The 15,646-nt window shown below is 37.5% G+C and overlaps 2 protein-coding genes across 7 annotated transcripts; one reads left to right on the top strand and one right to left on the bottom strand.

Moving 5' to 3' along the window:
* The first annotated feature begins 607 nt into the window (after positions 1-607).
* LOC127772898 (B3 domain-containing protein Os05g0481400) lies at positions 608-4,926 on the top strand. Its single transcript, XM_052298893.1, has 8 exons — positions 608-814; positions 1,086-1,142; positions 1,224-1,325; positions 1,766-1,800; positions 1,886-2,063; positions 2,159-2,365; positions 4,254-4,420; positions 4,545-4,926. The coding sequence occupies exons 1-8, from the start codon at positions 725-727 to the stop codon at positions 4,627-4,629; spliced, it is 921 nt and encodes a 306-aa protein (XP_052154853.1). The 5' UTR covers positions 608-724; the 3' UTR covers positions 4,630-4,926.
* LOC127772896 (probable LRR receptor-like serine/threonine-protein kinase At1g06840) lies at positions 4,855-13,862 on the bottom strand. 6 transcript variants are annotated; one of them, XM_052298888.1, is made up of 21 exons: positions 13,573-13,862; positions 12,594-12,759; positions 11,574-11,718; positions 10,968-11,039; positions 10,640-10,711; positions 10,362-10,505; positions 10,205-10,276; positions 10,036-10,107; positions 9,864-9,938; positions 9,673-9,741; positions 9,221-9,289; positions 9,082-9,153; positions 8,456-8,542; positions 8,295-8,363; positions 7,471-7,967; positions 6,897-7,049; positions 6,414-6,697; positions 6,275-6,326; positions 5,805-6,055; positions 5,592-5,726; positions 4,855-5,323 (listed from the first exon to the last, which is right to left on the bottom strand). In XM_052298888.1, exons 2-21 carry the CDS (start codon positions 12,688-12,690, stop codon positions 4,955-4,957), a joined length of 2,856 nt encoding a protein of 951 aa, XP_052154848.1. In that variant the 5' UTR covers positions 12,691-12,759; positions 13,573-13,862; the 3' UTR covers positions 4,855-4,954. The 6 variants fall into 6 exon arrangements, with proteins under 6 accessions (XP_052154848.1, XP_052154847.1, XP_052154849.1 ...); XM_052298887.1 differs by having other exon boundaries at positions 12,594-12,755; XM_052298889.1 differs by having other exon boundaries at positions 12,594-12,713.
* Positions 13,863-15,646: the final 1,784 nt, after the last annotated feature.

The following is a 15,646-nucleotide window of genomic DNA, read 5'->3' as shown; positions in this document are numbered from 1 at the left end:
TTTTTGCTTGCAACGTTTAACCACTCGTCTTATTCAATTTCTTTTACAAATATAGAAAACGAAAAGTTGTGCTTAAAGTACTGTAGATAATAAAGTAAGTTACAAATAAAATAAATAATAATTTCAAAAAAAATTGAATAAGACGAGTGGTCAAACGTTGTAAGAAAAACTCAAAATCTCTTATATTATGAGACGGAAGGAGTATTGATCATGTGAGGTCGAAATGCTGGGATTCGTATTGTCATATCGGCTGGTTCTGTTAGGCCTCTGACGACAGTGCTCCTAGCTGGACCGGTGCTACATAGTGCCAGCTGGGCTTTTCGCTCGTGAGTGGCGGATGGATGCGCACCCTAGCTGAGCTCCTCGCTAGGACGAGGAGGAGGCGAGGAGACCCGCAAAAGCACGAGGCTGTTTTATGGCCCCACGTGCCGCGCACCCCAGAATGGCACCGCCACGTCAGCTGAAGGCTGCCAGCGGGCCCACCATCCGTACGGCCCGTCGGATTCCCCCGCACGAACCCCGAGGCATCAAAAGTTCGAATTCGAAATTTCAAATTCAGCCCAGAGGGTGCCCGTCTCCAAAAGGCAACAAGCGACTCCACTGTCTCTTTCCTTTCTCTTAGTATTTTTTTTTTCTCTCGGAGAGGAGAAGAGAGAGACCCATTTCCTCCTCGCGTAGTCGCGTGCAGGGGAGAAGAAGGGTTTCGGCGGAGGGAGGAGGAGCCATGGCGGCGGAGGCCGGCAGCGCGGCCGCCGGCGCCGCCTACGAGGAGGAGCGCCGGAAGCGGGTCCTCGAGAACCTCAAGCACCTCGAGGTGAGCCCGCCCGCCCGTGCACACAAGCGTTTCAGATTTTTTTTTTTTTTTGCTCTCATCTCTTTCTCCGTTCCTCGTTGTGGATCGTGGATAGATTTGAGGTGCTTTTTTTCCACCGGTAGAACCTGATTCGTTTAGAGGATGGATGTTCGTGCGGGATTCCACGCGTTCCCCTTTGCCGATTCCGTGTGGATTGGATGCACTGTCGCAGCATCAATTTATCTTTCTTTTTTTCTTTTTGGTTGAAATTTCGGTGCTTGATTCTGCGCAGGATCTGGGCATAAAGAAGATGTCCAAGAGCTTGCTGGAGGCGGCGAGATTGCAGAAGGTGATTACGGCAACCTATGCTACACGCGGGGGATTTGGGTTGCTGGTATCGTGGATTGATTTACTCTGGGTCTTCTTGCAGAGCACTCTTGCCAGCCCCAAGCCGCGGAAGAAGTTTGAGGTTGGGGCCACTGAAGTGAGGCGTTCGTCGAGGGCGCGCAACTCGGTTTCGTACAAAGAGAATGTGAGTTGGTCCACTTCAAAGCTAGTGTTATTTGATTGGTAGTGTTGCTTTTGTTGGGGATTTAGGAAGAAATTTTGCGATGTCTATTCAGATACTGTAGTCATGTTCTAAAACAAGTTTGTGAGTCCAGTTTTTTATATGGGTTACAATCCCAAATGAATCCTTAATGACATGATCCTAGTTTCATTTAAACTAACATTCCATATATTTTGTTAATATGTTCATTTTATGTACAAAATATTGCTAAATTTTTCCTATAAATTTGGTCAAACTTAAAGAAGTTTGACTAGGAAAAAAAGTCAAAACGACTTATAATATGAAACGGAGGGAATAATTACTTAGAGTTAAAGCGCAAGGAAGCTTTGTTTTGTTCGTGAAGTGATGAAAGATTATTTTCATGCAAATGTTGGTACTAAGTTGTGCTCTTTTTATTGTGCCAGTTTGATGAACTCGACAGTTTTCTATGCCGTAGAAGGTAATACTTCCATATGGTTTACAGATTTGTGATAGTTGTGGCTGTGGCCAGGCAATATAATTGGCTACTTGCTTGTGTTGAACAGGGGCAGTAGGATTAGGAGCACAGAGCAGGGGAGGGATTACACCGGAAGAGTTGCCTCTTATGAACAGCAACAACGTGCTTTCAAAAAAGCTGAGAGACTTCAAAATAGTCTAGACCCTGAGAACCCGTCGTTTGTTAAGACCATGGTTCGATCACATGTGTCCAGCTGCTTTTGGCTTGTAAGGTTTCGTTGTATGGAATTCATTAACTAATTTTGTTAAAAATATTATGATCAATGAGTACTCATAGCTATGTTTCTTTTCCATCCTACAAGGGTCTTCCAACTAGATTCTGCAAATTGCATCTGCCTCCCAAAGAGTATAAGATGGTCTTGGAGGATGAAGAGGGTGGTGAATTTGATTCTGTCTACATTGGGAACCGTACAGGCCTAAGTGGTGGATGGAGAGGTTTTGCGATGCACCACAACTTGGAAGATGGTGATTCATTGGTCTTTGAATTGGCTGAACCAGACAGATTTAAGGTACTATACTTTATATTGGATTCAATGACATGTTTCATGGTAATTTGGACCTCACAAATTTCCTAGCATGAAAAATTTAAGCATGCAAACACTAACCATATTATTGATTTCTTTTTGGCTAGTTTGTATTGATAATTGATTTGATTAGTACCCATTGATATGTGTTAGTATTTGGTGTTAGAAAGACAAGTGGATTCAAACAAAATCAGTGTTATACTGAGAACCAGACAAAGGCAGCGATTCTGGGTGGTAACTGGCTGAAAACCAGACAAACTAGGCAGTAATTGGCCAAATTCAATTTCCACGTTCAGTATTTTGATGTTTTCTGTTTAGCCGATTTTTGATCCTTGATAGTTTCTTGCAAAGGTATCCTAGAAGGGATCATTTAACACAAGAGTGCTAATGCATCAACACAAACATGACAAGTAAGATAGATGCCCCATTGCCCTTATCTGTAGTCTGTCAGTAAATGCCAGCCTTGATGTTTATAAACTAGTGTGGATATCATGTTGATAAATGTCATGACCTGAGGCCATGACAGGATAATCACTGCGATGAGGGGATGAGGACTTAGGTTAGAAAGAAGAACATTGCTTACCGGAACAGTTATGTAGCTGGTGAGACTTACCCTTAATTAACTAACCCAATCTAATATTATCTACTCCTAACCTGCTGCTACAGTACCCATTGAACTATCCACTTGCCAGAAGCTGGCCCCACGGGCCTCTAGCCCAATGTCCATGACAATAATTCTGTCATTTTTTATTCTGAAACTTAAGAGTAATAGGGAATTCTTTATTCTAGAGCCACTACGCGTCGGGCGTGCGATTTTTACCCAAAAAAATCGGACACCCCATGCCTCTGGCTGGTTGGCTCCCAGCAAAGGTTGCATGTATCATGCCTATTAATTAAAGCGTATCATAGAACATACATGCTGCATTAATACATGTTGTAGCAGCCAAACCCTTTACCTCCATCTAAAACTGAGTAGCCAAACCCTTTACCTCCATCTAAAATTGATTTATTTAGTGGATCTTTAAATCACCTTTTCTTTTACATTACTTATCTGATTCATAATCTATTTGCACCGTTATATTTGTTATAATTAAATATTTATAATGAGATCTCACATGATTATATTTTTATGACAAAAAATATATTATAATATTTCTAATTGAAACATTTTTTGTATCACGCATGAAACATTGATTTGTAATTTTTGAAACATCCCAAACTACTTACTGGAACACCCAAAAACACCACACTGAAGTGCACATTTGCAAATGAACTAGTGAAATACTAGAAAATACTTATTGAAACACCCAAATAGCATCGTACGCAACATAAAGAACAACTCTTTCCAACACAAAAAACTTAAAATGTGGAACAAATTTAAATTCCAATTGAAACGTTGGCATCTGACACGTGAAACATAAAAAAACAATGGTCTAAACCTTCTTTTTTAATTGTAATATAATCATATGACATCTTGTTGTAAAGATTTAATTGCACCAAATATAGCAGTGATCGGATCGTTGATCGGATAAATAATTTTAGAGAAAATATTTAGAACATGCTAATAGATTTAATGCATGCACGCATTTTGTTAGCAAAACAACATGCATTTTGTTAGCCCGCATGCGTTTATGCGTGCATGCATGGAACTGGGATAGAGCAAGAGAAGAGAGAAAAAGGTAATTGCTCATCTTGAGAAAAAATCTTGTGGTCAACACAACCCTGGTCCACCATTTGGAGCGACCGATATTTCCCTGGCCCGTCGAGTGCCCGGGGGAAAGCATTCTCCTCTTTATTCTGGTGTATGTTCAGTTGCATTTTGTTTTGTTTGAAACATACTTGTCCTTGACATGTAATTCTTCATCTTTTACAGATCTACATCATAAAAGCTGTTGATGAGGATGCAAATGAGTCTGAGCCTGCTGATGAGGAAGCTGTTGGGGACAAGGACACCAGTACAGAGGATGCAGCTGAGCAGGATGACTCACCTAATGCTGAACCTTTAAAAGGAGCCAAGAGGAGAAAACTCCGTGGACGCCGGTAGTAATTAGTTCTATCAGACTTTAAATATTGGTACTCTGTACAAGTATGCTGCGTATTATCAATGTGCTCTCCTGTCAGGTCATCCTTATTGATCTTTTTTGTTGGCCTTTCCATTTGGTAGATTATGGGTGTTCCACAAGACCATAACCACCCTTTTTGTTGCAGCTACGGACAGAGTGTTCACCATCATAGGTAGGTTTAGATAACTTGTAAAGAAATGTTATGACAATTGAACACTTGTGTCCTGGAGTCCATCTGTATTGTGCTGATTCACTGTGTTCAGCTTACATGATGGATGAGAACAGCATTGGCTTATGTGGCAATGCTTTTTACCTGTGTCCATGGCTTCTTAAAACTGATCTACAGACCAGAAAGGGAAGACATCGACGAACATTTACATTTTTCTTGCATTATCAATTGTTACTATCATGTATTGCATTTTCCAGCAAGGCTGGCTGGTTCATTGACAAATGAAAGTGTGAAGTCCATAATATTACAGAGTATTGCTGCATGTTTAGAACTACCATAACATTACCGAGGACTCACCATCCCAGAAAGCACGCCGCTACTACTTGCATCAACACTAGTAAAAGTTTGAGATGAGGCCAAGTAATTCCCATTTGTTGAATTTGATGTAGATTTACTCATAGGGTCCTTGCTCATAGCACGTCCTGAGTATGTCTGTGGAGTTTCCAGCTGGATAAGATCACCCTCTGGCATTATCTTCAAGATGAGCTCAAGTTCTCTAACAATCTCTGTCATGGATGGCCGAGCGTCAGTCTCATCCCGAGAGCACTTCATTGCAAGTTGGAGGAAGCTATCCACACACTCTGGAGAACACAAGCCCATCCGGGTATCCATGATTTCAGATATATTGCCTGATCGGTAAGCTTTTTTTACCTGCAGAAAAAGCAAAAATGTAGTTCTTTCATTAAACTACTAAACTGTTGTCATTTAATTTCGACTTGTATACGCTGAACAATTTGTTTTTTTTTTCCAAGGAAGCAAACAACCAGGTTAAGAACAACTGATGTTCTCCTCATAAAGTTTAACTGATTACAAAACCATTTTTCCTCAATAAAAAAGAAAAGACTTCGGTTTTGTATATGTTTTCAGTTGGTTTACAACAGTTAACTGAACGTATTACTCAAAGTTGAAGATCGTGTACCTCTCTCACTATGTTTTTACCATGCTCAATGGGCTTCATCCCGGTCAACAATTCAAGAAAAACAACCCCAAGGCTGTACACATCACTTTTATCCGTCAATTTATGAGTTAGGAAGTATTCTGGATCAAGATACCCCTGCCAAAGTAACAAGGATATAGTTAGTATAGTATAGCTGTAAAAGAGAAAGAACAACCGTGTGCAACTAGTACTTACAGGGGTGCCCTTAACAACGGTGGAGACATGAGCTGGTAAAGCCCCTTCAACATCTGGTACTGGAGCAAGCCTCGAAAGACCGAAGTCAGCTACCTTGGCGACATATTTAGAATCCAACAAAATATTGCTGGCCTTAACATCACGGTGAAATATAGGAGGATCTGCATCGGTGTGGAGATACAGAATTCCCTTTGAAGCACCCAATGCAATGTGCAGCCTCAAACCAAAACCGAGAGGTTGTTTGGACTTTCCTGCGATTGAAAAATAAAACGAGGAGATTGAAGTAGAACAAGGATATTGGCAACAGAACAAAGTATTACACAATTCACTATAAGCAGGTTCAAGAAGGCACATCAACTATAAGATTCAGTAAACTGACAACTGAATGGCTGATCTTGATATCAAAGCCATAGGAGTCAGTTCAGGATTGCAGTAGATCAGTGGGATAAAAGAACTAGCCATGTGCTTACCAGAAAGATGATCACGTAAAGTGCCATTCGGCATGAATTCATAAACTAGCATCTGTAAAAAAAACACAATTTTATCTTATCAGGATGATTTTGCCAGAATATTATTTCCACACAAATAAATAAAATCAAAGAGATGCACCTGTTCATTTTCTTCATCACAGTAACCAACCAACGCAACCAGATTGCGATGATGCAATCTAGACAACAGCTCTATTTCTGTGCAAAACTCTGTTGAACCTTGAAGAGAATCCTCGTGTGCCCTTTTGATTGCAACAATTGTTCCATCAGCTAGAATTCCTTTATAGACTATTCCATAACCTCCTTGACCAACTTGAGCTGACATATCAAAATTATTTGTAGCAGAAGCCATTTCTTCATATGTGAAGCATCTGACCCCATCAATTTTGACAGAAAATCTCGACACTGCAAATGGTAATATGACATATATTTTCATGTTTTTTCTCTTGAAAAATCAAGACAAAAATTGCCTTGCACAATCAGATATTCAATTAGCATGGAGCAAAAGAACAATTATGAAGATAACAGGAGTGCCACAAAGTACATACATCCATGACCGCTTGGAATGCAATGTAATGATAGCTTACTTCTTACAATGACTTACATGAACGTCTTGAAATTCTATTAGTTCTTGAATTCCTTCTCATTATAAGAGCAGTAACTACTGCAGAAAGTGCAATAGCACTAGCTATTGTGCTTGCCAAGATACCACCCAGTGCAGCTTTGCTTAAACCTGATGAAGCTAGATTTGGATATTCTACAGAAAAAAAAAAACGAAAAACAGATATACTATATTAGTAATCAGAAGAGAGCAACCGGAAAAGGCAGAGAACTGCAGTTGAACCACAGGTTAAAAAAAATAAAAACTTTGGTTGTTATTCAATATATGTGTTAAAAATATAAATACGATGATTACTTATTTACCTTGTACAATAATCTTAATGAACATTCATACACTAACATTTTGGTAATGAACATTAAATAGTACAGACTTGTATTCCATTAGTAATTAGTCACTGTGTACAGCTGAGATACGATCAATCTTTGTTTAAATGATCCATCAAAAAAAATTTCAGAAAAAAATGTGCAAAACAAATTCCAATTTATCCTTAATAAGTTAAAACGAGGAGTTTCATCGCAAAACTAGTTTTATACACTTTAGCTTCAAGTGTATATACCATCTTCATAGGAACCAAGTGTGAAATTGAGAAGCTCATATGGACCAAATACATCTAAAAGTGTAATTTCCCATCCAGCAAGTACGTGTCTGAGTCGGACAACCTCAGACATGTTGAACAAACTTGTATTGCTTGGAAATAACTTTAGGTGCATATTTAGCCTTGGACCAACTTCCCATATGTAGTTCTCAATATATAGCTGGTAAGGAAACAACTGCAACAAAGAAGTTAGGTCAATCTTGAAAGCATTTTCGTATGGATGAAAGTCTGTGACTCCTGGACTCTTCAACCGAAGTCCAACTCCAAGTGGCACTGCACAAAAACATTGGTCCGAGAATGAAGGATTGTACTCATAATTTTTTTCTGTCGGGCAAGCTCCACAAACCATGGCAGTGCTTGTTTCCTGTTTAGATTTTTCCAGGTTTATTGACTGGAGGCGGCAAAGGTTGATTATCAGAGTTTCACTAGAATTCTCACATATAGGATTTCCATATAACCTGCACAAATAACATTGGTTGTGACAACTATAAGAACTGAGTATTTTATGTAAGCAATATTCAGTTATAGTCCAGATTTTCACTCATAATACGATGATGAATAAACTGTTTTTGGTTATGATGTCCATTCTCAAATAAGAATAGTGTAGCCTGAAAACTGTTATATAAGCAGTATAAGCTTGCTTTAAATAAATGAAATGGTGTTAATCATCAAAATGGAAATTAACTGCGAAACTTGCGTGCTCACAGTTAAATATCTATCCGCAACACAGAATTTTTATGCAGGAATGTAGATTGATAGTGTATTGCATATATGTAGGAACGTACACGACAGTAACATTTGGTGGAGGACTAATTTCAGCTGGAAGCATATTGAGAGAATTATTTTGGAAGTCCCTGCACAATTGACAACCATGTCAAATATATGTTATTGTCAGAACTTAGAACAAGATGAAAAAATATATATATATTCCCAAAAAGAATCATACAGTACAAGGCTTCCATTTCTGTTAGGGTTGACGCCAGCCCAAATTTCCGAGGGAACAGAACCATCTAAAAGATTATTTTTAAGTGACCTGCAAATTTGCAACATTGACATGTTTTTAAATGCATTGTTTTTAAAAAAAAGTTCATAGAGGGTTTAATTTGTGTTATGTCAAAACGAGTGGAAATTGTAAGCAATAATGAGTGGATCACAATATGCACCAGCAAGAACTGATATAACCTCAAGTTTGTATGTAATAAATAAGAAATAATGTAAAATGCATGAGAAGAACAGAAGAAATTTTTAAAATCAAATTCCCCCAAACCACCAGGTTGATCACATGCGAGCACCTCTTTAAATTTGCTATCCTCTTTGGTGATCTGCCTGCTCGTTGCTCAGTCCCCCCCCCCCCCCCCCCCCCCCGCCCCCCCTCATCTAAGTAAAACTGACAGAGCTGCTGCCTTTCCATTAAAGAAAAAACTAAAATACATTCTTTTCTATTTGAGAGAGAGAACACACAGGTCTGTGATTTTTATTTGGAATAAGAAGAAGTAGGTGCAAAAATAAAATTCTGATCGAACACAAAGCTATCTGGAGCAAGATTTAACAAAGCTAAATGTTACAACTTACAATAGCTGAAGATAAGGAAGCCCTGAAAAGTTCGATGGAATAGTTCCATTAAGCATGTTATGTGACAAATCACTGCCAGAAAATTAGAAATCAGCTCAATGATTAAAGAACAGAAATAAAAATTATAAAAGCTGCATACATTGTAGTGATATTTGAAGCAAGCTTATTAGTTGGGATAGATCCTGTCAGCTGGTTCCAGCTAAGATCCCTGAAAATGCATGTGAGGATTAGTTTAGACATCTATAGATTTATCTCATGAGCTCATGTTCTAGAGAAATGGTTGCACATTGTTAAGAAATCTTTCTTTTTGGAAGAAAACTATAACTCTAAATTTCTTCAACAAAACTAATTGGTTGTGCCTAACAACAGAGGCTAGAGATGTAAGCCATTCCCGTTATCTTTAAGAAAATTATTCTAAACTTCTTTTTTGAAGGAAATTACCAATTTAACCACAGAGCAACTGTCAGAAATAGGGAGCATTAAGTGCCATATTTGAAGTAGCAATCAGTGATAAATTGATAATGATGTTAAGATATATTGATTGCAAAATTAAGATGGTAGTACTTTCGGCATGATTTTTACTGTACTCACAAATAGTCCAGTTGAGGTATGGCACTCAGATCAGGAATAGCACCCTGCAAACTGCAGTTTCGAAGACTCCTGATGTGACAAGAAATATTATCCTCAGCCTTTGCATTTTAGCATGAGCTAAGCAATATAAAAATTCGATAACAACACAGTATTTAGACATATATAGTACAGAGAGAACATATAGTGCTCACAGTTTAAATAGTCCGGACATGTTGTAATACAGAGTAGGGATGGAACTCCCGCTGAAGTTATTATTGTCAGCCTGACTAGAAACAGAAAAAAAATACGAATATAAGAAACAGGTGTATGCTATCATAGCAAGCTATTTTCAATTGAGTTTGACAATTGACAATGGATACATACAGTATTTTCAAGCTTTTTGCCACAGCTAGTTCTGGAGGAAGAGGCCCAGACAAATTGTTGTTATCAACAAGGCTGCAAAGTTTTAGTTAGAGTATATAATAAGATTAATTCCATGTTACCTGATACAACATGCATTAGAAAAAAATGCAACCAATAGGCTTCCACTTACAGGTGCAAAAGTGTATTCAGTCTGGACAATTCGGATGGGATTTGCCCACTTAATGAATTATTATTCATGTGACTGAAATGAAAGGGGAAATTGAGTCTAGCACTGAATTCAGATTGAAGAACAAAGCAGGAACAAAATGGAAATGAACAATCCTTACAGATGCTTCACACTTCTTAAGTTGGCAAATGATTTAGGTATTGCGCCGGATAGATGGTTTTGGTCAACCTGTAACCTTGTTAAGCTTTGAAGGTTGCCAATCTCATCTGGTAAAAGACCAGAGAGCTGATTTCCATTTAATAATCTACATAAAGCATGAAAAAAAGAGTAAAGTATTGGTAGATATAAGAAAAATAGCAAATAATTTAATTAAGGAGTTCCGTTGTTTTCTGTGCATATTGAAGAGGGGTGTAGAATTAATTGAAAGAGAATACATACATAAGTTTGAGCGTAGTGATATTGCCTATCTCTTTTGGGATGTTGCCTGTTAAATTGTTCCACATAAAATCCCTTCAAGAGAAACAGCAATAAGTTAATATATGGTATAAGAGATTGATGCAAAAAAATCAACTATATGCTGATCAATTAGTATTTTCTTTAGTAATTTTTCAGCAAGTAAAAGATGAAGGCTAATCTTTTATCCAGGAAGACACCATTAATTTATTTTATGGAAAATATAGTGATATGAAGATAGTACTAAGGATTAATATTTAATGAATGCAGAACTTACAAAAAATAAAATCTTCAGTCATTAGAGTATACTTACAATATTTTCAGCTGAGATAAAAGACTGACCTCTGGTACCAAATTTCCAGAGAGGTTCCTCCTAAACAGTTGCCTACATGGAGCAAAATAATATAATCAGCAACAGATTGAAATTTACTGGAACTGTATGCCCTTATCGAATATTTCAAGCAAAGAAAAGCTTCAAAAGGCTGCTCCAACAATGCTTAGAATTTTTTTATAAAAAAAGGGGCCTCGTACAGACAGGACTGAGGTTCCCTGCGGTAACATGGTGGGACATATTATTACTATCAAACGAGATGCATAGTTACCAGTAAATGTAGCATCATGCCACATTGCCACCATTCAATAATAAAGACTAAATATAACACTTCAATTCAGTATGCTTCAAATGTTTAGTATGGCAATAAGACACTTGTAAGACATCAACTATTTATTTCTTTAATAGATTATACAATTAATCATGCATCAGAAATTTGTAATTCCTAATCAGCTATGGAAAACATAGTCATCAGCATTTAACTATAGAACCGTTTTCTATGACCACTAGCATTCATAGTTCCTATTATGACAACCAAACTGAAAGTGAGGATATGGCAAATAAATTATGTAGAAGTATTGGTCATACAGTTCTGTTACATGAAGATATGTATCACCCAAATCATGGCAGAAGACCCCTGTCCAATTTTTTGTGCATGGATCTCCCCTATTCCAATTCTTGAGGTTGTTCATAGGATCAACTAAGCTTCCCTTGATAGCCATAAGTGCACTGACTGCATATAGGGAGAAAAACAACATATATTTTGCAGCAAATATTTTAGAACTTTTAACCAAAGAAACTCAATGTAAAATACTGTTGGCATTAAACATCTCATAGTCTGTTGATAGAAAGTGGTTATCGAGCACAAGAGATAACAAACTATTTTTTACAAATCCTATGAGAGAATTATTTCATTTACAACGTTAGCATACATTTTTGCAACTCTTTATTTCATTTTTCAAATAAGAGCTGTGTATAATATCATTCTCTGTTAGACAAACATACTAACTGGTAGGGTATGATTTACAAATACCTACCTAGTAGGAAAACTGTATAGCCACAAATACTATGTTCGGCTCATTGTCGTCAAAAAATACCTACTTCAGTTACTAGAAATGGACTCTTGCATCACAGCAGGCATAAAATAGAATTCTTGCATGTTTTCATTAGACCAGAGTTCCGGTATGTTTGTAATCCATGAAGTACAATTTCTGGTTTGTTGTTTTTCAAGGGCATAAACAAATTACTCCCACTGTCTTACAGAATCAATAGTGGGAGAACACTGAAGCACCCATCTAGAAATGAACGGAGTATTGTGCAAATAAGAAAGTAAAAGTTGATGTAATTACAGAGATATCATAAGAGAATATTGGTTCAAAAGCCAGTTTAAAATGGTCCAATCAACTAATCAAGCATGTCTTGCCCCAAGGCCTAGTCCAAACCTAAGCCTACCCCATGTGTCAACATATAATGAGGAATTTGTGATCAGGAGAACGTGTTAGTTCAAAACCAGCTTAATATGACCCAGCCCAGGTTTGGCTCAGCATGAAGAATATGCTTGCAAAGAATGATTTGGCTCATAGTGAAGAATACGCTTGCAAAGATTACCTTCTGAAGGATCAGTAGATTTTCCATCTGCAGCCTCTAAGAAGGGGAGCAACACCACAAGGGTAACTGCACAGAGTACTCCTCCGAAATTGATCATGTCTTCAAGATAATCAGCAGCAACTAGTCATATCCACGACAGCAAAATTCCAAAATTTCAGGATCCTAACTAGGAAAAAAGAAGAGTTTATGAATACCACCATTGTTTATGATGTTAGATATCATTTATTCCTCTTTTTGAAGCACGAGGTTTTGGGTGTTTGCATATGCATGCCCAGTTTGGTACATGGGGTTCAGAAAATTCCCCAATATCAAGAAAACAAATCACTCCAGTTTTCTATACTCCGTTGCTTAATGAAAGTTGGATCAATGAAAACTGAAACAGATGGCCAAATTTGACGGTAACAGTATGCAAGTGACATGAAAGTTCTTCAGAAAAGAAGATCACCCCATTTGTGTCGTTTACTTGTACCTACTTCTTCTGCCTCTAACAACCTGCCTAGCTAGTCGCTTTTGTGCTCAAGCAATGGCTCTGTGCGATCAAAATCAATCAAACTAGAGACAAATAACACATCTGCCACTCAGCAACATCAGGCCAACGAAACCTGACAGTAACACCATCCTAATTCGCAACCACGACGTCCCAACTAAACTCCGCAGATGCATGCAGCGGCAGCTACTAGCTAGTAGTAGTACTCCTACTTTTGTACTAGTACCAACTCAACAAGTGCAAAAAAATCGCGAGAAATGCCGAAAATCCCATCAAATCAGTATGAAAACTCGAGATGGGACCTGTCGACTACTACTCCTATATAAAAGAGGAAGGAACGCCAAAACCCCAGCAAATTCCTGCGGTAAAATGTGGCTGAGAATAATCCAACCGAACCACCGAAAAATTCACAAAAAAAAAAAAAAAAAACTCACACACAGGCAAACGCGCCCCCATGATTCAAGCGGGGAGAATACGAATATATATATATACCTTGTTGCGAAGAAGAACACTACCCCAAATTAAACTCCGGAAGCTCACTCGAACTGGGGCGGGGAATCAAGCCAGCCCAGGATTCCTCCTCCTTCCTCCGATCCGCCTCGATCCTATCCTATATCCACTCCGCGCTCCGCGAGGTGGATCGCCTGAGCTGCGTCATAGTAGCCGCCGCGAGCGCGAGCGCGAGCGGAAGAGGAGAAGGAGATTGGAGAGGCGAGGGATTAGTGCGGAGGAGTGAGGGAGTGGGTTGGCGGTTGGCGCCGTGGAAGTGGGAGTCCCCAGCCGTCGGGACGCGCGCTTTTATATCGGCGCGGCGGTGTGAAAGGGAAGCCGGCTGCGTTCGACTCCGACAGGACTCCCTCTGTGCAGAAAAAATCAACTGGAAATAATGGGACAAACCAGAATAATTGGGGTTCTCCTTTTCTTCTAAATATGAAAGATTAAGTTTTTTACGTAAAACGATGTGATATTAACGTATAATTGATTGACTTTAAATTATTACAAACTTAAAAAATAGATTAATATGATATTTTAGAGAAACTTTCATATAGAAAGTTTTCACACAAAACATACCTTTTAGCAGTTTGAAAAGCGTGCCATGAAAATCTTAATCTTCATCCAACTCTGGTTGGAGAAAATAACGAGATCATAGTGTTAAAATAATGTCTCATCTTAGATTGTTTTTTCCTATAATGGACAGAGTAATATGGCCGAGTAGAAATGTACTAGAATTATAAGAAGCATGTTTGTCCAAATACTAAAATAGTATATTTTGTATAAAATGATTTTGTATATATTTACCATTAAACATACTATCGTAATATACAACTCTTTTTTATATAAGACATAGATATTGTTAGTCAAAGTAATATCTCGAAGACTATGTCGAAATCTAAAAAGTACTTATATATTTATATTGAAATGGAGGGAGTAGAAGTTTCTTTGAAATATTAAATAAATTTATTTTCAAACTTTTAATAATTAAAACTCAATTAATCATGTGTTAATAGTTTTTTTCATTTTGGCTGCAGGTTTAATGCCAAACGACGATGTCAAATGCAGGCTTACGTCACGTTCTTTTCTCTACATATTTTATCTTGATTTTCGTTAGTACGTTTTTTAAACTACTAGACGGTATGTTTCGTATGGAAACTTTTTATAGTTGCTTTAAAATATCAAATATATCCATTTGTGAAGTTTTTAATAATTTAAATTTAATTAATTATGTGTTAATAGTTTTTTCGTTTTATGTGCGTCAACTTAATCTTTATCTTCATTAGTTTCAAATACCACCTTTTTAATGTGTTGTTTGGTTGGATACCTCCCTTTCCAATGCTATATGGTAGCCATGACATGGTTTCTTAGTTGAGTGTTTGGTTCACTCTTACACGATAATACATGTATATCGTCCTAATATACTTAAAACTCATATGCATAAGTCGATTTTCTTTTTACTAGAATGTGCACAAAGTGATGTCTGCATGCATTATGCTCACTTCGAAATCAGCGTGGCATTTAGTAGAATAAACTAGTTTGTCCGTCTGAAATATTTTCCCTGGTTCATTTGGACTAAGCAAGTTCTTCCACTGAAATAAGCACAGTATTTTATTGTACTTATTTATAGACACTATGCAAATTCATGTATCATACATATAATTTTGTCTTTAAACCTTTTCAGTAAAATAAATCCCTCCAAAATACTACACTGTTTTTTCCTTATAAAACTTTTAACAAAGTTTTAAAAACAAAGCCCTCCAAATTTCTTTTTTTTTTTTACAAATATCTATCGTGTAGGCAACAAAACATTATTGGTATTGCCAGGTTAACACCTAAAATAGAGAACATATTTATAAAAAGGTATTGAAATTTTTAAATATATATTGCATGCCATCCTTTTCCCAAATTCTTCGTATATTCGAAATTGAACAATGGTCACACTCGATATCAGACAGATGCAATGTCATCCTCGATTCGATTGGTTTGTTGTTCATATTTGCCCTTGTACATATTCACTTTTTAATAAGAAGATTCGGCGTATGTACATTATTTTTTTCTGAAAAAAATAGCA

This window comes from Oryza glaberrima, chromosome 5, assembly GCF_000147395.1.
Source record: "Oryza glaberrima chromosome 5, OglaRS2, whole genome shotgun sequence".
Classification (NCBI taxonomy): Eukaryota; Viridiplantae; Streptophyta; class Magnoliopsida; order Poales; family Poaceae; genus Oryza; species Oryza glaberrima.
The sequence above is the reverse complement of the archived record's forward strand: the minus strand, read 5'-3'. Positions and strand labels throughout refer to the sequence as shown.

Bases quoted from the DNA above. Each gene is read 5' to 3' on its own strand.
- LOC127772898 (XM_052298893.1), top strand. From the start codon at position 725: ATGGCGGCGGAGGCCGGCAGCGCGGCCGCCGGCGCCGCCTACGAGGAG. The intron at 815-1,085 runs GTGAGCCCGCCC...GATTCTGCGCAG, and splicing joins AGAACCTCAAGCACCTCGAG to GATCTGGGCATAAAGAAGAT. The intron at 4,421-4,544 runs GTAGTAATTAGT...TCCATTTGGTAG, and splicing joins AGAAAACTCCGTGGACGCCG to ATTATGGGTGTTCCACAAGA.
- LOC127772896 (XM_052298888.1), bottom strand. From the start codon at position 12,690: ATGATCAATTTCGGAGGAGTACTCTGTGCAGTTACCCTTGTGGTGTTG. The intron at 10,712-10,967 runs GTAAGTATACTC...TTTCTCTTGAAG, and splicing joins TTATCTCAGCTGAAAATATT to GGATTTTATGTGGAACAATT. The intron at 10,506-10,639 runs GTATGTATTCTC...TGCTTTATGTAG, and splicing joins ATCACTACGCTCAAACTTAT to ATTATTAAATGGAAATCAGC.